At 38.9% G+C, this 24,094-nt stretch overlaps 10 protein-coding genes across 10 annotated transcripts; 7 read left to right on the forward strand and 3 right to left on the reverse strand. All coding sequences in view use genetic code 12, as the record gives it.

The window, feature by feature from the left end:
* Positions 1 to 14: 14 nt before the first annotated feature.
* Positions 15 to 1,244, forward strand: I9W82_002240 (uncharacterized protein; the record flags this gene model as incomplete). Its single annotated transcript, XM_067691074.1, has 1 exon — positions 15 to 1,244. The coding sequence occupies one exon, from the start codon at positions 15 to 17 to the stop codon at positions 1,242 to 1,244; it is 1,230 nt and encodes a 409-aa protein (XP_067549475.1).
* A 29-nt stretch (positions 1,245 to 1,273) lies between these two features.
* On the reverse strand, positions 1,274 to 4,039 carry DCP2 (decapping enzyme complex catalytic subunit; the record flags this gene model as incomplete). Its single annotated transcript, XM_067691075.1, has 1 exon — positions 1,274 to 4,039. One exon carries the CDS (start codon positions 4,037 to 4,039, stop codon positions 1,274 to 1,276), a length of 2,766 nt encoding a protein of 921 aa, XP_067549476.1.
* Positions 4,040 to 4,250: 211 nt separating this feature from the next.
* Positions 4,251 to 5,132, forward strand: I9W82_002242 (uncharacterized protein; the record flags this gene model as incomplete). The annotated part of the gene is made up of 1 exon (XM_067691076.1): positions 4,251 to 5,132. One exon carries the CDS (start codon positions 4,251 to 4,253, stop codon positions 5,130 to 5,132), a length of 882 nt encoding a protein of 293 aa, XP_067549477.1.
* An 866-nt stretch (positions 5,133 to 5,998) lies between these two features.
* On the forward strand, positions 5,999 to 6,358 carry RPS20 (40S ribosomal protein uS10; the record flags this gene model as incomplete). The annotated part of the gene is made up of 1 exon (XM_067691077.1): positions 5,999 to 6,358. One exon carries the CDS (start codon positions 5,999 to 6,001, stop codon positions 6,356 to 6,358), a length of 360 nt encoding a protein of 119 aa, XP_067549478.1.
* A 1,361-nt stretch (positions 6,359 to 7,719) lies between these two features.
* Positions 7,720 to 11,751, forward strand: I9W82_002244 (ATP-binding cassette bilirubin transporter; the record flags this gene model as incomplete). Its single annotated transcript, XM_067691078.1, has 1 exon — positions 7,720 to 11,751. One exon carries the CDS (start codon positions 7,720 to 7,722, stop codon positions 11,749 to 11,751), a length of 4,032 nt encoding a protein of 1,343 aa, XP_067549479.1.
* Positions 11,752 to 12,066: 315 nt separating this feature from the next.
* Positions 12,067 to 12,477, forward strand: I9W82_002245 (mitochondrial pyruvate carrier; the record flags this gene model as incomplete). Its single annotated transcript, XM_067691079.1, has 1 exon — positions 12,067 to 12,477. One exon carries the CDS (start codon positions 12,067 to 12,069, stop codon positions 12,475 to 12,477), a length of 411 nt encoding a protein of 136 aa, XP_067549480.1.
* A 60-nt stretch (positions 12,478 to 12,537) lies between these two features.
* Positions 12,538 to 13,617, reverse strand: I9W82_002246 (uncharacterized protein; the record flags this gene model as incomplete). The annotated part of the gene is made up of 1 exon (XM_067691080.1): positions 12,538 to 13,617. The coding sequence occupies one exon, from the start codon at positions 13,615 to 13,617 to the stop codon at positions 12,538 to 12,540; it is 1,080 nt and encodes a 359-aa protein (XP_067549481.1).
* A 122-nt stretch (positions 13,618 to 13,739) lies between these two features.
* CDC23 (anaphase promoting complex subunit) lies at positions 13,740 to 15,536 on the forward strand (the record flags this gene model as incomplete). Its single annotated transcript, XM_067691081.1, has 1 exon — positions 13,740 to 15,536. One exon carries the CDS (start codon positions 13,740 to 13,742, stop codon positions 15,534 to 15,536), a length of 1,797 nt encoding a protein of 598 aa, XP_067549482.1.
* A 214-nt stretch (positions 15,537 to 15,750) lies between these two features.
* Positions 15,751 to 16,560, forward strand: I9W82_002248 (uncharacterized protein; the record flags this gene model as incomplete). Its single annotated transcript, XM_067691082.1, has 1 exon — positions 15,751 to 16,560. The coding sequence occupies one exon, from the start codon at positions 15,751 to 15,753 to the stop codon at positions 16,558 to 16,560; it is 810 nt and encodes a 269-aa protein (XP_067549483.1).
* Positions 16,561 to 16,585: 25 nt separating this feature from the next.
* Positions 16,586 to 23,827, reverse strand: PRP8 (U4/U6-U5 snRNP complex subunit; the record flags this gene model as incomplete). The annotated part of the gene is made up of 1 exon (XM_067691083.1): positions 16,586 to 23,827. The coding sequence occupies one exon, from the start codon at positions 23,825 to 23,827 to the stop codon at positions 16,586 to 16,588; it is 7,242 nt and encodes a 2,413-aa protein (XP_067549484.1).
* Between the last annotated feature and the right edge of the window lie 267 nt (positions 23,828 to 24,094).

The raw sequence follows: 24,094 nt of genomic DNA on the forward strand, positions 1-24,094 counted from the left end.
GTTTCCACTGAACCATGAAGCATCGATCACGATACACCAGGCTGTCAAAGAACCTTGCAAGGAAACGCAAAAGACAAGATAAGTTTAAGGAGTTTGTTAAGAAAGACCATCAATCTCTTGAAGCCAAATATGCTACTCATGGACAACTGAATTTGAACTTTATCGATACTCAAATCACAACATCATCATACCCATGGGATAGAGTCACACCAGAGCAACTACGACTACTGCGGAAACCTACAAAGTCATTGAAATCTCTTCGACATATATGTGCTGAAACAATTGCTTCTCAGGCATCGAAGATCACCTCAGACTTGTTGAGAACTTTGCCATGGTCAATTTGGAAAATTGTATGGACGATGATCCTCGCCACCAACCAAGATTCTATCCAAGTGTACATCTTATTTCTTTGCCATTTTGGTCATTTACCCGATTTCAAGAGTCATAAAGCTCATATTATGAATGTTCGTGATGAGACAGTTGCCTTTACTCAAATTGCAAAGAATCGATTACATCGAATTGAAACGCTATTCTCCAACATTGCTATTTCAGACATGGTTCAGGAATTGCTAATGCTGAAATCGTATGTGATTTTAGATATTTCACACCAACCAGTAATGAACAAAGAAGAGTACTTTCTGATTCTCAATGTTCCCAATTTGATTTGTCTTGATTTATCAAACCAGGATATAAATGACACTTTTTTGCAACTTTTAGGCTCCTGTATCTCCACCACAACAAAACTTAATCAATTAGTGATGATTAAGCTAGTGAATACAAAAGTGACACCTCAAGCAGTGTTGAAATTCCTCAATGCGATTCTGTTGCCCAGTTGCAAACTCACTTACATAGAAATCGATTTAGAAATGAAGCATAAATGTTGGAAGCTCATGAACCCGGGACAAACAAAAATTGTACAGACTATGCCAATGGGGTTAAGCTTGAATGGGTTACAGAGATCTGGGACTACATCCAATGGAACTACATCTAATGTACAAGTCTCAAAAGTTCCCATATTAGACATCTTCATAGCAAAAGAACAATACAGTCAGTATAATATGGAAGCGATTTGGAAATGTCGAAATAAAGCTTTGAACAGCATCCAAAAGAGAACAACTTACGTTTACGAGAAATCATCATTTGTTGATTGGCCCAATGATGAAGAGTCGGTAGAAGAAGAGAAACCACAACGACAAAAGAAAGCACTAAAGACAAATGCTCAAGATTTTTTCAGACTTTCGTAAGGTTTATATAATGACTCTTTATTAATTAATCATGGTGACTTTCCACGGTTCAATAATGCTAGTAATCCTTTCCCAGGATTGTTTGATTGATCAAATTGACCGATAGTCGTTCGGCTCGATGTAGAAAGATTGAACTTTGGTTCTACCAAGTTACTTGTGGCTTGATTATCTGGATTTGTTTCCTCTCTCTGCGTTTGTGTAAATACCCCACCTTGGTAGTAGGGTTGTTGTGATTGTTGTTGCTGTTGGCTCTGCTGCTTAGCAGGATGCCAATGTTGTTGCGGACCCGCATAACCGGCAGCCACATTTTCATCATCACTATCAACATCAAAATTGTTGAATGTTTTAGGTGGTGACTCATCGTCAAAAATATACTTATCATTGAATGCATTAAAGTTATCAAGGTCTTCAAAATCTTCGAAATCTTCGAAATTGTCAAATTTTTCTTGTTTTTGATCAAGGTTTGTTTGAGCGTGAGGAGCTTCGTCACTAACTGGATCATATAACCCACTCAAACTAGGTGATGGTTGGGCACTATTCTTTCGTAAAATGTCTCTCAATGTATTTGTAGCTGACAAGTCTGTCTGCTGCATTTGTTGTGGATAAGGTTCAGGTTGAGAAAATCCCCAATTTTCGGATACAGGAGACGCAATCGTATTGGATAACGTAGCTTGATTACTACCAACCTCTCTGTCAAATTTATGAATACTAGCCAATGCATTGGGTGATGTAATGCTTGGTCGTTTCTCTTGACTGCTCCAAATATCCTGATTGATACCGCTTTTAATACTATCTGATTGTTTTCTTCCGAGCAAGCTGAGTAGTTTGTTGGCAGATGTGGATGGTTGTGGTTTGTGCTGCTGTGGCTTGGGTTTATTCGCCAAGAGAGATGGTTCAACAATCGACGTGGAGTCAGCATTGTTTGGCCTTTTGAGCAAACTAAGGAAATCACTAGTTGGGGACACTACTCTTGGTGTAATATCATTATCGCGTGTTTCCTTGTTCAACACATCGGCAATTCCAGTAGGTTTTTTATTTTCCAACTCACCTTCATGACCCTTTGAAGGCTTCTCTTTGTGTAAAAAGCCCAACAATTGTTGTGAGGCAACACGATCAGTTTCAGGTTGTTTCTGGGCTTGAACTGGTCCATTTACATCTTCTTTAACAGCCGATGTATCTTTCTGTGGCGATTGGTCGTGAGCACCATCCTCTTCACCTCTCGCACTTTCTCTCTTTGGCCCCAAAAGATTCAAAAGGTCCCTTGAATCTTTGTTGTCCGATCTTTTGAGCAATTTAATCTTCTTTCCGACTGCGGGTTGACGTTGATATGACGAGCGAATGGACTCCTCTATCTCATTTGAAGGTTGCTGGCGCAGGGGTTTATCTTTTTCCAGGGATTTGCTCAATCCCAGCTTATCCAGCTTGGTTTTAACCTTTTCCTGGCTGGAAGCAGATTTGTTACTTATTGGACTCTCGCTCCTTGAGACGCCTTTACTTACAGGTTTCTCATTTTTATTTTCAACCGGCTCTTTCCGTTTAGGAAAAACACTCATCAACTGTTGAGCTCTTGATCTAAGGTTACCAGAATCTTCATTTCTGGTTTTGCTTTCACTTACATTATCTTTTTTGTTTTCATTCTTGGTTGTCAATATGGACAACAATTCTTTCGAATGTCCTCTAGGTTTCATCAAACTTTCAGGGTTGGGTGGTAATTGCTGATGATGAGAAGGATGAGGAAAAAACCCAGGATGAGGAAAAGGAGGAGCTTGCCCAGGTCCATTACCCATAGGAGGTTGCATAAAAAAGGGCATATTAGGATGAGCACCACCAGCGAGAAACGGAAATTGATTTTGAAGGTGGGGAGGGAGTTGGACATTAACCATTGGTGTTATGCCAGGGGCGGTATCTTGTTTGTTGATTGACTCGCCCGAGATTTCTGTTGATTGCGATGTTGGTTTTGCTCCTTGCAAGATGTTAAGTAACTCTCTTCCAGCATCGACATTCTCTTTCTGTTTATTTAATCCCATCAACTTCTTCAATTTGATTTCTGCTTGTTGCATGAGCTCTTCTTCACTCAATACTCCCTTATTTTTACTTATCCATCTCATGACAGGCTTGATAATCGTCGCAACAATAAAAAAATGGTTTGGATTATTTTTCACCTTCTTCTGAACCGCTTTAATGTCGAACCATTTTATTTGAGAAATTTCATATTTTGAAACAGGTTCAAATTGAATATCTTCAGATACATTCTTTACGAGGAAGATTTTGTAATTCTTACCTCGAATCGTCCTTTCAACATAGTCATTCTTATCTATCAATTCTGCACAATTGAATCCAATCTCTTCTTCAGCTTCCCTCACAGCACAATCGACATCGCTCTCATCTTTGGAAATCTTCCCTCTTGGAAATGACCATGCGTTTGATTCCGTACCTTTAACCAACAATACCTTTGTCAAGTCCTTATTGAATAGCGCAACACCTCTAACCGGAATTGTACTTTTATATTTTCCAAATCTTGCTAAAGCATCAGAAGGATCTCCCCATTTCCATATTAGAGGGCATTTCTCTAAAAGTTTCGAGGCAAAAGTTTTCATCTTCATTGAGGGTAAACTGGGGTCCAATTGGCGCACATAGTCCAAATAGAACCAATGCGCCTCCTCCACTTGAAAGAATATTCTTTCTATCGATGATAAGTCCTCTTCAGGCACATTGACGACGAATCTCACTAAAAGGTCTTCAAGGACACGATCCAACAGCTGGTCGATTAGACCATCCCTTAGTTGTATCGACATGGTAATATGCTATACTCTATGAAGTTTTCTTTTTTTCTCTTCCCTTATATCCACCGCTTTCTGATGTATTGAGTGTAGACTCTAAGTTCGATGATTCTTTGTTCAGTAAAAACTATCAGAAAATTTTCGAATCCGACAAAGTACCGAAAAAAGAAAAAGAAAATGAGATACATTTCAGCACTTCATCAACAAAAGGCTCGCATACCATAAGATGAGTCGTTTCAAACTTATCACAAGACCATTGGGCACGTCATCATTCCTTCTTCAACAAAGGTCACAACCTCGTTTTGTAGACACGATCAAAGAAGTGTCCAAACCAGCACAAGAAGACTCGTATGAAATCACTCGTCCCATTGGCTTGCCCAAACCAGTTTTGTTAAACCACAAACTTTCCGATACCTACTCCATCTCAAACATTGGCGAGGAACTATTTGGATCACAAGCGAAAGAGAGGAGACAGAAGAATTTAGATTACGATATCAAGCACTCTCCAATTTACGATATAAAGTCATTTCGAAACACCAATGGGAAAATATTTAAACCTCCAATCTCGTGGTTCAAGCAAGATAAATCGCTATACTTTCCCGATTTTATTGCTAAAACCTTGACAGGTGAACTGAATAGTCTATATGATGTACTCAACAATAAGTACAGCATAGTGAGATTATATTCTACTGTAACAGGTGAACAGTGTTCAAAATCATATTTCAAAGTAGATAACGAGGACTATTACACCACCAATTACAAGAGCTTTAGTGAAAAGTTTCCTGATTTTCAAATAATTGACATCAATATGCCTTCCAGTTGGATCAAGGGATTCATCTTGAACTTGTCGTTATCCAACTTGAGAAAGATGATTTCACCTGAGCGTTATCAAAACTATTTCATCTTACCGTTGCATATTTTACCTCCAGAGATTAGAGAGCAATTGCATTGTGACAATCAATGCACGGGTTATATATACATCCTTGATCCTACTGGTAAAATAAGGTGGGCTACCAGTGGCTATTCTACCAAGGAGGATCTTCAATTGATGTGGAAAGTTGTTAGAGGATTGGAAAAAGAAGCATCTCAAAGGGGAGGAGATGATTAATACGAGTTAGATCAGTGTAAATAGAAATTAGGAGGATTAAGTGAAGATTTTATAATGAATGAACGATTTGATTTGTACAAGTTGTTTGTAGACGCCTGTGCTGTTCTTTCAAGAGCAACAAACTAGTTGTTCTGTCCATTTGATTGCAAAATTCGTTATCGCATGGTAGCAGTTAGGTACTGGGCATTAAAAGTTTTTGAAAATCTCATTCTCTCTTCTCTCTCATCACACCATTTCTTTAAACGTCAACATCAAAACAAAACAGTATGTTAGGTCCTTTCAAGATGATGAATTTCTTCAATTGGGAATCTCTCTGACAATCCAAATAAGCAAAAATATGGAGAAAACCAATATAATTGATATCTGATTTGAATTTTAATCTTTTGCTAACTGATTACTAACCTCGTAATAGAACTTGACAATGAATGATACTACAGGGATTGACTAGGGTGAGAAAGAGACATATGTATAACGGAGGTATTTCTCTCTCTCGCCTTTCTCAACCTAACATCCCGTCTCCCATGTGAGTGCTACGAATCAATGAAACGGCCCTTGAGCAAGGTTATACACAAGCTGAATTGCGGTTTAGTAACACAGATCTTTGGATTCTCAAATGAGACTCTCCCTTCTGTATTCCTTGAATTACGTAGTAGTAACAGTGGCAGTTTCCTTCACAGTGGAAGCTAGCTTAAGCTTATTAGGGCTCCAACCCTATTACACAAAATTAATTTTTTGTGCAACAACACACCTCACGTTCCTCTCTCTCTCACTCGCTTGATTTTTTTTTTTTTTCAATTTCCAACTTACAAAACAGTCCTCTTGTCTTAGCTCCTTAACAACGTCAACTTAATAAGAACCACGTCAAGATGTCTGCCCCAATCAACAAAGAAAAGTTAGAACAAGAACCAGAACAACAAATCCACAAGATCAGAATTACTTTGACCTCAACTAAGGTTAAGCAATTGGAAAATGTTTCTGCTAACATCATCAAGAACGCTTCTCAAAGTAACATTGTCAAGAAGGGACCAGTTAGAATGCCAACCAAGGTTTTGAAGATCACCACCAGAAAAGCTCCAAATGGTGAAGGTTCCAAGACTTGGGATGCTTACGAAATGAGAATCCACAAGAGAGTCATTGATTTACAAGCTCCAGCTGCTACCGTCAAGAAGATTACTCAAATCACTATTGAACCAGGTGTAGATGTTGAAGTTACCATTGCTGCTTAAGAGCACTTTTCCACCTTTTGATTACACAATATTTGTTAAGAGAATTTCCTTTTATTTGATGTGAGAATTGAGAGTGCATTTGCTATCTGGCTCTCTAGATGCGCCGTATACTAACCATATACTGACGTTGTAGACGCATTATCAGCGTCTGATAGAAGTGTCTCGAGTGAGTGGGTTTCTGTTTTTGTTCTTTTTGTGAATATTGGGTTGTCAAAAAAATTGAAAATGATACTACAGCTTGTATATTTAATAAAAAATTGTAATTTGACTATATATTATTGTAGATGGGTCCATAAGGGATTGGGTAGAGGGCGTGTGTAGTCCAGAGAGTGTCATATATTCAATGATTACAATGAATGTATGCCACTGATTAACGTTTTTGCATCCGACACTCTAACAAATGTTACTCTAAATCCCGCACATAATACGAGTCTAGCTCATCCGGTCTCTGTTAAAAGAAAACACATCATCATGACCTGACACGGATTTTGCGAAACTCAAATATCCGATAGATCTATCACAAAAGTTCCATGTGCTCCTAAAACTCGGATAGTTTGTTTTATTGAGACATGAACCTACTTGAAACATACTTACGAATTAAATTGGAAACTACCACCTGAAGTGTTATTACAAATACAAACTATGCATGTTTCAGTCTGTCTCGAGGTTGCAATCATATCTGCATGGTAGCTGCTGCAGATGTCAAATTATTTTCAAAGCCGCGGCGAAGGTTTGATACCAGATATCGTCTAAGGTCACATTTACTGAAAAGTTTATATGAACTTAGAAAATTGACAACATTCTGAGCCAATATTCCCCACGAATCGACCGATCCTGAACTTTATATGGATTATCCTCAGTTAACTTGTGGGTTGCAATCGGTGTTGGTGCCGATGGCTCCTAACAATGAGAACGCTTTCAACCCATGCTTTTACACTACCATGCTATCTTTATTTGCCACTTTCATTCTTCTATGGGGAATATTAACCTTATGGCAGCAGTGTACAAAGCTTAAGCATATAAATTTCCTGCTCGAGAACACCGGCGTCACACAATACACACGAGTCGGTTCAGTACTATTCCAAGTCATTCTATTTGCATACATCAGTAGCTTTATAAGCATACATGAAAGATTGGCAGATCAAAAAATAATTGCATTCGGGTTTGTTACATTGGTAATGACATGTGTTGTCTTACCTTTGCATATTTTGGAGGTTATGAGCTCTCCTATACAACTAGACATATTGCTTGTATTTTGGCCGTGTTTTACAATCTTTGCCAGCGCATTGTACTTTCAAGATAACCACACAGATTGGGTTATAATACAGCTGATAAGATCTATACTGACCGTTGAGATCATTATGGTTATCAATAGTATCAATATTTTCGTATTGGAGTATTTTATGTGGGCACCAAGCAGAGACTTGATCGAGGAATTGAAAATATCAGGGCAAGGTAACAAATTAGAAGAACCCAATATACTACAGCGTCTCACATTCACGTGGATGAACGAGTTAATCGTCAACTCATACAAAAACAAGACAGTAACCACAACTGAATTGCCAAACACCCCAAAAGAAATCTCAACAGTATATTCCACCACGATTTTGCAAAAACACTGGAGTAACGGCAACTTATTAACTAGTTTGCTCAAATCTTTTGGTAATGGTCTCTCGGTAGCATTTGGGTATGAGTTGTGTGCCAGAGTACTCAACTTCACCAGGCCACAATTGTTGCGGCTTCTCATTTTATTCTTCACCATCGAGAACCCACCGTTGCTACGTGGGTTGTTAATCTGCCTAGGGATATTTGCCAACACCGTGGCTCAAAATGCATTGAACAACAAGTACATGTTGAGGAATTTAGAAAATAGCTTGAACATTAGAAGCTCATTAACCTCCTTGGTTTACAAAAAGACATTGAAACTTTCGAACGAAGCACGATTGGATAGCTCCTCCGGAGATATCATTAATCTAATGTCTGTCGACATAAATCGGATATCATCTGCAATGATAAATCTTAGTACCTTGATAATCGCTCCGTTTGATACTATTATGGGATTGGTGTCGCTATGGCCATTATTAGGAGTATCAACCTTTGCTGGCTTCATGGCAATTATCGTTGCTTTACCTATTAACGCAGTATTGGTCAAGTACATAACAAGCTGGAATAGACAACAAATGAAGTTAAAAGATGATAGGACAGGGGTAATCAACGAGATATTAACATCAATCAAATCTATCAAATTATTTGCGTGGGAAAAGCCAATGTTGGCTAAATTGTCAAAAGCTAGAAACGATCACGAATTGAAGAACTTAATCAAGGTTCGATTTTTCAATCAGGTTTCAAATTTTGTTTGGTCTTTGGTACCAATTTTGATGAATTTGCTTTGTTTTGGTTCATACGTTTTGACGCAAAGGAAACCGTTGACGTCAGATATAGTTTTTCCTGCATTAAGTTTGTTGAGTTTGGTTTCAAATCCCATCTTGGAGTGTTCAGAGACATTAAATACTTACATCGAGGGTAAAGTTGCCATGGGAAGAGTGCGCAAGTTCTTGGTTAGCGAAGAGTTGGACCTGAATGCTATAAGAAAAGTTCCTCATACGTATGATACGTCTGAAAATCCTATAGAGATAATAAATGCTTCATTCTATTGGACCAGACCGAAATATTACATAGATCAAGTGGATGAAGTATTTGATGACGAATCACACGCATTGAAAGATATCAATCTTGAAGTACCAAAGGGTACCATGTCTTGTATAATTGGCAAGGTTGGAAGTGGAAAGACGTCTTTGCTATATGCACTTCTTGGACAAATGGTTTGCATTCGAGGAGCTTCAGGTAGGAACCCTGTGGTAAAAGTTCATGGATCAGTGGCATATTGTGCTCAAAGTCCTTGGATTATGAATGCATCTATCAAAGAGAACATCTTGTTTGGATGCAAATTCGAACCAGAATTTTACAAGATGACGATAAGTGCATGCCAATTGGAACAAGATTTGAAAATTTTGCCAGATGGAGATGAAACGCAAGTGGGAGAGAAAGGAGTCAGTTTATCAGGTGGACAGAAAGCAAGACTATCTCTTGCAAGAGCAGTATATGCTAGAGCCGATATTTACTTGTTGGATGACATATTATCAGCGGTCGACTCCCATGTGGGTAAAAAAATTACCGAGGAGGTGTTGTCCAAGAAAGGATTGATTGGTGGTAAAACAATAGTTTTATGTACCAATTCAATCCTGGTATTGCGATATAGTGATAACATAATCATGATTGAAAAAGGAAGACTTACAGAATCGGCCTCTTATCTGGAAGTCGATGAAAATCATCATCCCAAAATGTACAAATTGATAAGAGATTTTGGGAACTCGAGAGAAAGCTCATCAGAAGCTACAGCCACATCATCATCAGAGCTTGAGCCCCTGGTTTATGAGCTGAAAGTCGAATCTGTAATGTTAAAAACTCTGGAAAATGCAACAACTATTAGGCGTGCCAGTATGGAGTCTTTCCACTGGGATCCTTTACAGAAAATGTTGCCAAATTTGAAATCAGATCTGACACAAGAGGAAAGTCAAAAGGGAAAAGTTAAATGGGAAGTTTACATAGCGTACGCTAAAGCCTGTTCAATTGGTGGGATTTTCATATGGATTGGTTTTGTAATTATGGCAAACCTTCTTTCCATTGGAAGTAATTACTGGCTAAAACATTGGACTGAAGAAAACTCCGAAGCAGGGGAGAATAAAGATGTTTGGAACTTCCTTACTGTATATGCAGCGTTAGGAGTGGGTGCAACTTTCATGACTGTTGGACGAACTTTGATAATGAGAATGTGGCTTGGTATAAACGCATCAAGAAAGATCCATAATCTAATGGCAAAGCGAGTTATGGGTGCTCCCATGGTATTTTTTGAAAGAACTCCTATCGGAAGGATTATGAATCGATTCACGAATGATATCAATAGGATCGATGATGGAATACCGTCAATTCTTCTGGCCTTTGTCTCACAAATAAGCCGCACTATTTTTACTCTCGTTGTTGTTAGTCTTGCCATTCCGGCATACTTTATTCTGATTTTGATTTTAGGAGTGATTTACGGCTACTATGAAGTTTATTATGTTGCTATTTCGAGAGAGTTAAAAAGGTTGGTGAGTGTCTCGAGGTCTCCCATATACGGACATTTAGGTGAAAGTCTAAATGGTATTGATACAATCAGAGCGTATGGCCAAAATGATAGGTTTGATTTCATTATGAATAAAGTTGTGGATTTCAACTTGAGGTCTCAATATATGCTTACCTCAATCAATCGGTGGTTATTTTTTAGATTGCAGGTTGTGGGCGGGTTAGCGGTCTTATCAGCTTCATTGATGTTAATTTTAAGTGTGAGGACAGCCCACCCTTTGACTTCTTCGATGGCAGGGTTTTTAATGACATATGCCTTACAAGTCACAGGCTCTTTGAGAATTGTGGTGAGACAATCGGCCGAAGTAGAGACCAGTATTGTTGCAGTTGAACGATGCTTAGAATATACTCAATTACCAGTTGAGGAGGATGAGGGAAGAAAGATCATAATACCTCCTATTGGATGGCATAAAGGTGGAGGTATTCAATTTGAAAACTACTCCACAAGATACAGACATAATCTTGATTTGGTTTTAAAGAATATTAATTTGACCATTGGCAAAGGTGAAAAGGTAGGCGTAGTTGGCCGAACAGGTGCCGGCAAGAGTTCACTAGCTTTGGCCATTTTTAGGATCATTGAACCCGTTGAAGGAAACATTGAGATTAACCACATAAACACCAGCGCAATTTCCTTGTATGAATTGAGACATCGCCTAAGTATCATTCCACAAGACTCTCAATTGTTCAAAGGGACAATAAGGCAAAATTTAGACCCGTTTAATTATTATACTGACAATGAGATTTGGAAGGCTTTGGAGTTGGCTCATTTAAAGGACCATGTTTCTCGCCTCAACTCCAATGAGATCGACAAGACAGATGAAAATGATGTCAATGCTTTGTCACAATCAAATGATAACAAACTATTATGCAGAGTTGAAGATGGGGGCTCAAACTTTTCAGCAGGCCAGCGGCAGTTGATGTCACTTGCTAGGGTTTTGTTGAAGATGAATGATTCAAACATACTTGTTCTTGATGAAGCCACTGCGGCAGTTGATGTGGAAACTGATAAAATTATCCAGGAAACGATTCGCAAAGAATTTAAAGACAAGACTATAGTAACTATAGCTCATAGACTAGAGACTGTTATGGACAGTGACAAGATACTAGCGTTGGATGAAGGAAAAGTTGCCGAGTTTGGCTCTCCAAGTAATCTACTTGAATCTAAGCGAGGCATTTTTTATGGATTATGTGAGCAAGGGGGATATCTATAGAGCAGTATACTAGTATAGAATAAGGTCAATTAGAATAGGCTGAGGTATAGACCAAGGTATATGCTTCTCTGAAGAAATCTTTGCAGAGTAGATTCACACTTCGTTATCTGTCTGCTCCTTTAGCGGTACAATCATTACACAAAGGCGGCAATCTCCTCTCCAACAAAAAAAAAAATCCAAAAGAAGAAAAAAAATCTCATTCTTCTCTCACATCAATCTTTAAATTCAATTTTTACTCCGCTCTAGCCATCAGAGTAGTACATATTCCTTTGGGACCCCTTTTCTTCATACATATTCAACTCAGCTATATACACAATGGCATCAACTGCACAACACGCTTCCAAATTTACCAGATTTTTAAACTCCGAGACTGGTCCTAAAACCGTGCATTTTTGGGCTCCTGTTTTCAAATGGGCTTTGGTGATTGCTGGATTAAATGATACGCAAAGACCAGTAGAAAAATTGAGCGGTACTCAACAAATTGCCTTATTTGCTACTGGTGCTATATGGACAAGATGGGCTGGATTTGTTATTAAACCAAGGAATCCATTGTTAGCTTCGGTCAATTTCTTTTTGGGTGCAGTTGCTGGTTACCAATTGATTAGAATTGTTAATTACAGACGTGACGTAGGAGACTCACCATTGCAAGTCTTTAAATATATTATTGATGGTGACCCAACAAAGCAGAAGGAGCCTGCTGCACCAGCAGTTGTTGAGAAGAAGTAAAAAGATTATATTAGTTACGAAATTGTATAGAGAATAGGGGGTTTATGATTATACATATATTCATTGATCAATTAACATCTCATCATCTTCATTGTCAGATGCCGACGGCTGTTTGGTGGTTTGATAGTTTCCGTTTGGATCGGAATGTTGAGAGTTTGGTTCTAACTCATTCATTGGAGTATCAAGTCTTGCATCCACTTCGGTGCCCTCTTCTGTACCCTCGTCTGCATTCCGTCTTTCGCCTTGTACGCTCTCCTCGTAATAAAGCTTATTTTCTACACCGTTATCATGTTCAGTATTTGCCAGTTCCTCGATATTTCTCACCTCCCCTTCTTCGCTATCAGTACCATCATCACTATCAACTTCGCGACCAATTCCTTCCTCAACATCATCTTCATCTTCATCTTCCTCCTCTTCTTCCCTCGCTTTGCTATCCTCAGCATTAGCCTCTTCCACAGTTTTAATCATTTGTTGAACCTTGATATCAAGGAAATCCTTCAATTGGTTATCCCTTACAGTCCAGGTTCTATTTTGAGTCTGTATCTTGTTTTTCATCAGCGTCAATATTTCCAAGTGAACCCTCTTTTCAATCCGTAATCTATACTCTATGTTGATCAAGTCTTGTATAATTGAAAATTCGGGAAATAATTTATTTGCGCTCTCTGTATTCAAGGAGAATAATTGCACTAGCTGTATATTTGGTGTACCGTACAGCTTGCCTAATTCTAGCAACTTTTCATCTCCATACTTTTCTAAAGTCTTGATGCTAACTGTAAAGTCGGGTATTTGTATTGTTTTGGCCAATGCCTCATAAGTATTGCTGGATTCGTTCAACTTTTGGTTAATCTTTGCTATCTTCGCCACAACTTGATTATAGTTCACAAGGTCATCCTGGATAAATCCAAGTCTGGTCTCACTCTCCCAATTCTTAAACTCCTTATGAGACTTGTCCAACTTGAATGAGTCTACGATATAATTTCTCTTTGTTAATCGATTCTGTGCAGGGTTTGATGTACTCTCATCCTGTATAAGATTTTTGCTTAGATTTAAAACATCATGAGCTGATTTAAAAGTTTCAAGATTCCTCTCGAGACTACTCAAAAGTAGCTCTATCCTCTCTGTTGATTCAACCGACGACATGATGATATAAAAACTCTTGTCGCGTACGTCAAAGAAAATGCCATTTGTTTTTTTTTTTTTTTTTGTTTTCTTTTTTACAACCAAAGCTTCCTTTCCCACTTTGATTCCAATACATCATACAAATGACACAGGAGATAGATACACTCCAATTGAGAACACAGTTGTTAAATGCAACACAACGATTGAATGGTCTCAATCTATGTCAATCTGCAAAATGGTGTGCAGAAGCATTGAATGGCCTTTCAAAACAAGGATCATCAGAAGAGGTTTGGCCCACTCCCCAAGAGAATTATGACGAATTTGACAAAGTGGTACTAGCTCAATCGTACTTTCACTGCAAAGAATTTGATAGGGCAGCCCAGGTCTTGGAGGGATGTAAAAGTGGGGATGCTAAATTTCTTCGTTTGTACGCAACAATGATAGCTATTGACAAACGATCCACAGAGGATAGTGACGGCGTGCTAAATGTTGGAACCAGTGATGCCAATGTTCTTGACGGAAGCGGAGTTAATCCCAGTGAGTTTGCTGCCAACGACCAGACTATGGGAAGAGGAAGTCATTCCGTCGCCAATTCGAAATACATCAAGATATTAACAGAATCAGAAGAGTTTTTGTCAACAAAGGAAAACCCATTTCTTTACTACTTGAATGGAATTATTTATCGGAAAAAGAAGAAAGTGCAAACAGCTCAGAAGAACTTGTATCAGTCATTGGTACTTTTCCCTTTTAACTGGTCGTGCTGGAGAGAGCTAATCGATTCATTTGTCACTTATGAAGAAGCACAGAGCTTTGTCCAGAAGGTCAAGAAAAAAAATGAGTCATTCGCTAGTACTGTCATGTTTCAGTTTTTTGAAATGGTTGTGCTACAAGAATCGCATCAAGGCCTGGATAGACTATTTGAATTGGTCAATTACTTACTGACTCTTTTCCCCAATTTCACGTTTATCAAAGTTCAACAATTTTTAATCGCTTACCACAATTTGGACTATTATCAAGCGGAGTCCATATTCGATCACATTTTGATAGAGGACCCTTCAAGGTTAGAGGATCTAGACACATACTCAAACATGTTGTACGTGATGGAGAAGAAATCAAAATTGTCTTACTTAGCTCAGTATGCGTCGCAAGTGGATAGATTCAGACCTGAAACATGTTGTGTCTTGGCCAACTACTACTCCATGAAGAGCGAGCATGAGAAAGCCATTATGTACTACAAGCGTGCACTAATACTTAATAAGGATTGTCTAAGTGCATGGACGCTTATGGGACATGAATTTGTTGAATTGAAAAACTCTCATGCTGCTATTGAATCATACCGACGAGCCGTTGATACCAATCCTAAAGACTTCCGTGCTTGGTACGGACTTGGGCAAGCTTATGAAGTGTTGGATATGCATTTATATGCACTTTATTATTATCAAAGGGCTACAAACTTGCAACCGCTGGATAAGCGAATGTGGCAAGCAATTGGCAATTGTTATGAAAAGATAGATCAATTGGATGATGCAGTGAAATCGTTCGAGAAAGCATTGGCCATTGGAAAGGTCTCACCTATTGGAAATGCGCAATTTTCTACTGACAATACTGTTACGTCTACTGATGGCAACCCGTATAATATGGTGGATCTGGAGGAGTTGGTTGAACCACACATTTGCTACCGCTTAGCCACACTTCTGGAAAAGTTGGGAAATGCTGAAGACACGCTCAAATATATGAAACTATGTTTCTCGCAAGAGAGTGAATGGGGAGTGGGCGATGAAACATCAAAAGCTAGGTTATGGCTTGCAAGAAAAGCTTTGGAAAATGGCAAGTTTTCGGAAGCTTATGAATTGGCCAAAGATTTGAACAACAGTAATGTCCACGATGTCGAAGAAGCAAGGGCAATAGCACGCGATGCAAGGAACAGAATGAGAAAATAGGGTCTAGAGTATACAAACATCGGAATGATTGCCCAATGAGTGTTTACTTTACTTGCCCGGTGCATACCGAGAATTCTGTAAGCGGCATAACTCGCATCAACTTGCGCGATGTCTGTGTTTTGTGTAACAATTCCCCACAAAAAAAGAAAGTCCTATAAAAGATCAACGAAAGTCTAGGTTCAATCGACCTTCATCACGCATCCTAGACCTTACAATGTCAGTCACTAGTCCATTCAATTATGAAGTCATTGGTAATGCTGCCGTGATTACCTTGAATAACCCTAAAAAGCTAAACGCACTCACACTTCCTCAATATGATATGTTGGCGAGACTCATTGCACGAGCAAATGATGAGAAAAACACAACAATTACTCTAATCCAATCAACCGGGAGGGCGTTTTCGGCAGGAGGGGATGCTAAGTTTGTTGGTGAACAAGATACCAAGTTTGAAACATGGTTGCGATTGTCATTTATAATGCAGCATCACTTAACACAAACTATATTGGAGCACAAGAAAATTTTAGCTGTTGCAATGAATGGATTTGCAATTGGATTATCAGCAGCTATAGTTACATTGTGTGATTTGGTATATGTGCATGATGTCTCCAAAACATTTTTGCTGACACCATTTCCAAACATTGGCGTTCTTTCTGAAGGTGGGTTGGCTGCAACATTACCCATCAGATTGGGCTGGTCAAAAGCTGCCGAGGCTCTTCTTTTGTCAAAGCGTATTTCAGGTGAAGAGTTGATGAAATTGGGGCTCATTAACAAAGCTTATGATGGGAAGTACAGCTCTACTGAGGATTTTAATAAAGCAGTGTTGGGTGAGTTGCTTACTGCAGCGGAAGGGTTGCATTCAGATTCAATTTTCCAGATCAAAAATCTTCTTAAAGCGAACTTTAGACAGATAGTTTCATATACAAACTCTCGGGAAAGCTATGATGGGCTTGCTAATTGGACAAGTGGGGTGCCCAAGGAGAGATTTAGAAAATTGGCCTCCGGAGAGTTGAAACACAAAATGTAGAAGATAATTTATATATATCGAGTTCCTAACTAAAAACGTCTTCTTGATTTGCCTCTTCTTCATTTCCAACTTCCAACTGAGCAAAGTTGGTAAAATGTATAGGACGATGTACCGCATCATAAAAAGACAACGGAATGTCAACTTTCAAATTATACAAATCATTTGCATTAAAAATTGCACCCATGAAAAAGTAATTCCAAATCTCATCCTCTGGAACCATGTAAGTTCCAATCACTTTATCTGTCATGATCAATTGACTCTTTTTAGCAAACGATTTTTCAAACCCTTCTGGTGAATCGGACATCATATCTTGATTCGATTTACCCCACTCATAACCTTGTTCTGACAACTCATATGCAGAGAGTGTCACCGACCCTGGGGTGTATGAGGCCGTCATATCGATAAATTTAGGGTTATACACATCCATCATTCGGCTTTGAGTGGTGACGTCAAACGAAGTCATGTAGTCAAAATCCTGAGATTGACTGTGAATCCAACCTAGTAATTCCAAACCTTCCTCTTTCAAATACCCTTCGTATTCAGGTTGTGTCTTTGGAAACTGAATAGAATTGGTACTTCCCAACTGCGGTACAAATACCAAGCACTTAACTTCCTTGACTTCTGTGTGCCCAGCCGGTGATTTACCATACAAATATGCACCCACTTGTATTCTCAAATCCGACACTTGAATAAATTTTTGCAAAATGTTCTTAGGCATGACATAGGTGTAAGAATCGTCATCCACAAATTCCTCTGACGTTACATAAATATTCTTTGCCCTTAGATGCAAGTTGTTAGCAGCCAATGCTCGGTTTCTCCACTCATTTCGTGAAGAGAACGTTGCCTGTTCGTAATTGGTTGTAGTGACAGTGACAATCTGTTCTCCATGAATATTAGTTGAGACGGATTTTTGAGCAGTAATTTCCTTATTCTCCACCTGTCCACCACTCTTTTCGACTTCTGCAATCTCTTGTCGTCTAATCGTGGCTTGTCTTACATCTTGACCCAAAATCAAATCCCTTATTTCCGATTGAGTTAGCGATTGCACATCCAAATTGTACTTCTTGGAATACTCTTCAAGAATTAAATCCCTCAATTTACTTTCAACTTCAATCCATTGCTCATCCGTCAAAGATGGCCAAATATGATGACTTTCTGTTATTACATCGCTGTTTGGCCAAATTATTTGCTTGGTACCCTCAGAATCAAATCCCAAAGCTCTCAATATCAAAATCACTCGTGAAAATGCAGTGTATGGGGATATTCTCGTAAGCCAGTCATCATAAAAATTGAAAAGTACCATTTGAGGCTCATTGGCTTTCAAAACTGTCTCTGACAATTTATCAATCTTCATCGCTGACGCAAATGGCAAGTGCAATTCAGATGGACGGATGGAAATATTTGGGAAATCCAACATGTGTACCTCAAGTGGATCCATCATCCCCTTTCTTGAAATAATAAGTTGCTTGGGTTGCTCTTCTCTTGGTAATGATTTCACCAACGCGGTAACCTCTTCGGCTGCTTTCCATTTTGCGAGCTGGCTCAAACGTTTCTGACCCGCCCAGACAGAAGTGTGGATGATTCTCAAATATAAGTGCCCTGTCTTTGGATTTAAGATAAAGACACATCCATTAATTGGCTTAGTCGCTAGATTTCCTTCAAATGTTTTGTGAACTGTGACCCTGTACACGTTGGTATCATCAATGAACAATTGTGTATCATTGTTGAACAATTCCGCGTAGTTGTTTGAGTTTAAAAACGCTTCTTGTGGTTGAGCATGATACAATTGCAATCCTTTTCTGATTCTTTCTCTCAATACATACAACGCTGGATTTGCCTTCATAATCTCTCTCATGGCGTTATGAATCAATGGTTTCAAACCTGGAAACCAATTACCATAAACATCGTACATGTTGTATGCTAGATCTATCGCAATTATTATACCCGTTGGGGAGGGATAGGAACTTGTTCCATCTGTTGTATAGTCTAGATACTTTGATCTGGCATATCTAGATATATCGTGCGAATCATAATCACCATATCGAAGCTGTACATCAATCCAAAACTTCTTGGAAGGTAAAACCATCTCGTCGTTCTTGTCGTTTAAAAGCGACGGTTTTGATACATTCCATTTGTATGTACTTGTAAGAACAATATCAGCAGTTGATGAATTCATTCGATACGATTTACGTGGGTGTATTGCTTGTTTCTCCACGTTATCAATCAGTAAAACTTCCAATTCCTTGTCTAAAACTTGACACAAATCCTGAACGACACTTTCATGTATTTTTTGCCAAAGATGGGCACGGAAAATTTGAATCAATGAAATTTTCAATGTGGGAATTTTACCATGTAGGAAGATACCAGTCAAATCCAACTGAACCAAGAATCCAACATACACATTGGCTCTGTTGATTGTAGGAGACCACCATAATGTGAAACGACGATTTGGAATTTGACTCAATCCTGACCTTTGAGCGTTGGTCAACTTTTTAAATTTCAACGAATCTTCAAACCCGGATGCTTTCTCCCAAAACAATCCTTCCCATGAATCAAAACCAGTACCTTTAAACAAAGTGTGTTCCAAAATTGTCTCTATACCTCCCAATGCCTGAATCACATCAGTCCTATACGCGTTGAGGTTCCACAATTTCCCATCATGGTGGTTATTTGTCCATGCAAAAGGGTTAAATCTTCCCGTACTGAAATGTTTAAACTCCCTACGAACTCTGTGTCCTTTGTCATATGCCAAAGTATGACGATCCTTTTGGAAAAGGGTACTTATCCTAGGAATACCTCTATCCCAATTTCCTTCCATATCTTCAAAAGTCAAACGACGATTTTGCTGGAGCGCCTCTTCTCGTTTAATCGCATATTCTGCCCAAACTCTCTGGGAATCCAAAAATTCATTTTCCCATGTTGTCACATATCTAAAAATAGTTGGTATCATTTTTTCCTCGTGATGCGACATTCCTGCCTTGAAGTGGGTAATACCAGTGTCAGTTTGCTTTGACCATCTCAAATCCGACTCCGGTATAAGAACATGTGAGGCACTAAGCATTCCTAAACCTCCCAACTCCTTTGGAGTGTAGAACACGGCCGGTGGGAAACGAGTAGGCATTTTCGAATTTAAACCCATCTTGACTCGGTTTTGTATCTTTGTCTCACACTTTATCAATACTTCAAGTAGAGATGGAGTAGCAATAGCTGCCTCTCTGAAGTAAGTCACCAACGCAATTAACGCTGTGTTCCACTTTGCTGCAACTTTTGTGAATGTTGTTGAACCTGACGACATCAATATCTGTCTAATTCTATTGTTGAAATTGTCAATAGCCTCCTGAGATACTTGCAAATAAGCTCTTGCAGTTCGCTCCTTAGAAGTTTGATCCACTAAATCCCAAACATTTTCTTGTGATGATGTTGCTTCTTTAGTTCGTATTTTTGGTAATATCCGAACCTCAAACCCACACATCTCAAACAACAAGTTGGGGTTATCACGGGAATACACTGAAGCAAATGTGTCTTCCCATTCAATTGTAGTAAGCGACTTTGGAATTCGTGATTTGATTTCCCAAAACACTGCTTTTCCAAGATTGACATCATGTCTTATTAGCCTCATTCGAGAATCCTTGGGCCAGCAACGATGATTATTGTACCCCATGACATTTGCATGATTTGGGTCAGGATTTTGTTCTAAAAAGTCATCAATCAACTCATTTGCCTCGTCATTTTCAAACCGGAAAAATATGTGAATTTTATCCATATAACGAGAATATAACCTTATAGGAGAAGCACATTGAGTCGCAATATCCTTAAATTGAAGAAAATTGTTTGGGTTCAGTGGAGGTCCCGCTAGCTCTGTTGCTCTATCCAAACCGAGAATGAGTAAATCCACAATCAACCCATAGTATTGATACACAAAGGATGAAAATTGAAGACCCCGAACAATTCCATACTGATTCACGTAATTCATGTCTTTGTATGTAAGATTGACATTATTTTTTGCTGTTATATAGTCAGCAATATTGGTATCCATGACTAGCCTCAAAAGCCTATTAACCAACGTAAAGTCAATCTTGTCCGAAAATTTCGACAATTTTGTCTCCAACATCACATTAGATTCACCTTCAGAAGTTTTCCAAACATTTTGTAAGTTATTTACACCCTGACACCATTTGTAAACCATTAAGGGAGGAATTTCATCGTCCGCTGGTTTAACCCAGTTCGGGAATAATTTTCGTTTATCCGCTTCATACCATAAATATTGATCCAAATATGCATCAGTTATCTTCTCAAGCGGATCAATAGAATACGATGGTACCAAGTGACTGTAAAAATCCATCATATCCAACCCCACTTCTTTAAAGATCCTCTGTGTGAGCAAGTGCTTCTTCACTCGTGCCAAGCATTCGTGTGGATTGTCATACGCTTCCTCAATCAATGCTAACTCCTCTCTTTGTGCAGAATTCATTTTGGCATTGGCATTAAAGTTTGCTTTCAAATTCTCCAAAGCCAAAGTTAACAATTTGGTGTCATGTTTATAGGATATTGGAGGGAATGGTATAGGGCTAAATTTCCTACTTTCCAACCAGCTAACTGTGGTTTGAAAAACGTGTATAGCCTCATCAGGAGAGACATAAGGCCCATTTTTGCCAAAATCTGCTTGTCTTTCCAGTTCTTTCTTAATCCATATTCTAGTCAATCGACCCAAGTTCTTTTTTGCAACTGTTTTTTCAACATGTGTCCCTTTTCTAATACGTTCACGATTGTAATGAGCAACACAAATCCAACCATCTGCTTTAGCTTTAACATATCTTTCAATAATCTTCTCAATTGGTTCAGGCAATCCCGGAACTTTCCAAGGTATGTTGGCTTTCCAGCAACGCCAAGCTTCACTCAAATGTTGAAGGATAGTTTTCGATTTACTCTGTTTCAATCCCTCCGGGATCATGTCTAATATATCATGCATCACTTGTGCTCTTAATTCCAAGTCATAATATGAATCTACCCTTTGCTTTGTGATGGTCTTAGCAACGTCATTTTGTCTTCGACCTTCGAACTGTCTTGCAATCAAGTTTCCTAGCCATCTTTCCAACAAGGGAATTGTTCCTCTCAAAAAGAATAGCCACACTTTCCATGCAGGTTGCCAAAACCCACACCCAGGACCTTTTCCTATAAGCTTGTTGAATCTTTGGTAGACAATATGCTTAAAGTCTTTGCATTGACGTATTTGATGCATAACTTTGTATTTGTATCGATATATTCCAGTCAAATGACCCAAATGATTCAAAACATAGTAGATACCATCTGCCAATTGGTATGCATCCACATTTCCCAAACGAAATTGAATATGACAGTCAACTATAATCTTGATGGCTCTTAACAATTCTCGGATCAAGTGGAACGCATTACCGAATCTCGACTTCTTTCTCTCCTTTGTAGTTAATGTTTTGGTTGGTTTCAAATTGAAGTTATAATCCAAATGTAAGTACGTCAATCCACGTTTATGTATTAACAAGTTCAACATATTGAAACCCTGTCGGCAAACTTGTAAACCAGCTTCTACCCAATCGATACGTGTCTCTTGGAAATATTTTGTATTGCGCAAACTCTTTAAAAGGTTGACTTTCTTCGTTGCTCTTGCCTTTCTAGTCTTGGTCCTTTTAAGCTCATTCAGGACGTAATTTTTCAATAGCTTTTGATAAGAAACTCTCACCTTGAGCGGACTGGACCTTGGTGCTCGGTTTCTGTACCATGATTTTGTTATAGCAACATCTTCTGCTCGCTTGGTTCTACCACTACGTATATTGAATGGATATGGTGCAGACAATAAAACAAGCGATGCTTTAAGACTCTGTGGCTCATCAATTGAGCCATCTTGTGTTGATGTACTGAAGAATGGTTTCACATTGATATCAAAGTCTTCCAATTCTCTCCTCTTCGCAGTGGCCACCTTTCTTTTCATCACTGGATTATAATATGTGTTGAATGTAAATGCTGAAAGACCATTCGTTTTTTCAGCTTCAATTGAATTATCATGGCAATGCATATCTGCTCGTATCGGAGCAAGTGCAATTTTCTTGACAAATGAGTTAAATAAATACGGAAAGTCAACCTTGTACTCAGTTTGAATGGGATTTCTGATAATGATTCTATCTAGCGAATTAAATTCGGTAAAATCTTCATATTCGGGCTTGGTGGCACTTTCCTTGAACAAAGGTTCAAACTTTGGACCACCTGGTATTGCAACGTTTAAACTTTTCGCTGTAAAAAGCTCTTTCTTTTCAAAAGAATGATCCGTATGCGTTAATAATGGCTTGGATATATTGTACAATTTATCCATAGTTGTAGGATCAAGGTTCCAGGATCGGTATGAGTCTCCATTCACCACATCGTCGTCGTCTACTAGTGGTTTTTCATCGTAAAACCAATCTTGCAAGTCATCCATTTGTTCAATTTGATTCGATTTGATAGCAGCTGGAGATTCTACATCTTCAAAGTTTTGCGTCCAATCCAAAAACTGCTCCTCATCATCCAACGGAGGAAATCTCATACGCTTAAAATGTTTTCGATCTCTCTTTTCTCTTCTCATCATGTTCCAAGTTGCTGCCCATTGTGCAATATATACAGGCTCTATGACTCGTGGAATTTCGTTAACAAATGTGATGGCACCTGTACGATGGTACAATACCTTCACCTCTTTCGCTTGTTCCCACGGTTGAGGCATGTTTTCCAACAACTTTAGCAATGCGTGTGGTAAATATTTCAATGCTCCCAAATGTGACCGTTTGTCTGCATTAACATTTCGCAGACTCAAATCAGCATGATCAATCATGATTTTTCGTAAATGCTGAGGAGGCATTTCAGGCTTTGGGCCAGCTATAACTGTTCCTGTAGGTGGTTGCTTTGCAACCTTGTGTCTTGTTTGTTGTATTTGATTCCATGTTCGTTTTCCATTCAGTTCATCTTCAGATGATTTAAAAGCTTCCGATTGCGACTGATCTTTCTTACCTTTTGATGAAGGTGGAGGAGGTGGTGGAGGAGATAGTGGTGACTTCTTGTTCAATGAAGCTCTATTTGCTGGTGGAGGTGGAGGTGGAGGTGGTACTAGTGACTTCTTATTCGGTGCATCTCTACTTGCTGGTGGTGGAGGAGGTGGAGGTGATACTGAAGAAGGCGCTATGTGCCTTCTCTTTGGAGGCCCATTTCCATTGCTTTTTGAGCCTCCTGGTGGAGGTGGAGGCGGTGGCGGTAGCTTGCGTCCCATGTGTAAATGATGATAAAGTGAACTCTTTGTTGTGTGCAAATTGTGAGGTCTCTTTTGAGATGTCTAAAAGAAAATGTTATGGCGCTACCATAGATAAATTATTTGGCAGCCCCAATTTTTGCAATCTATCTACATATGTACTACTACAATAAGCTCTTTGGCATTTGGTTGTGAATCCTTAGGGAGAAATGAGATTACCAATGTCGACCAGTATCACCTCAGTCATATGCTTTGTTACCAATTTCAGTATTCAAAGTACACTCAGTC

The sequence above is a fragment of the Candida metapsilosis genome (assembly GCF_017655625.1).
Source record: "Candida metapsilosis strain BP57 chromosome Unknown scaffold2, whole genome shotgun sequence".
In the NCBI taxonomy this organism is placed as follows: domain Eukaryota; kingdom Fungi; phylum Ascomycota; class Pichiomycetes; order Serinales; family Debaryomycetaceae; genus Lodderomyces; species Lodderomyces metapsilosis.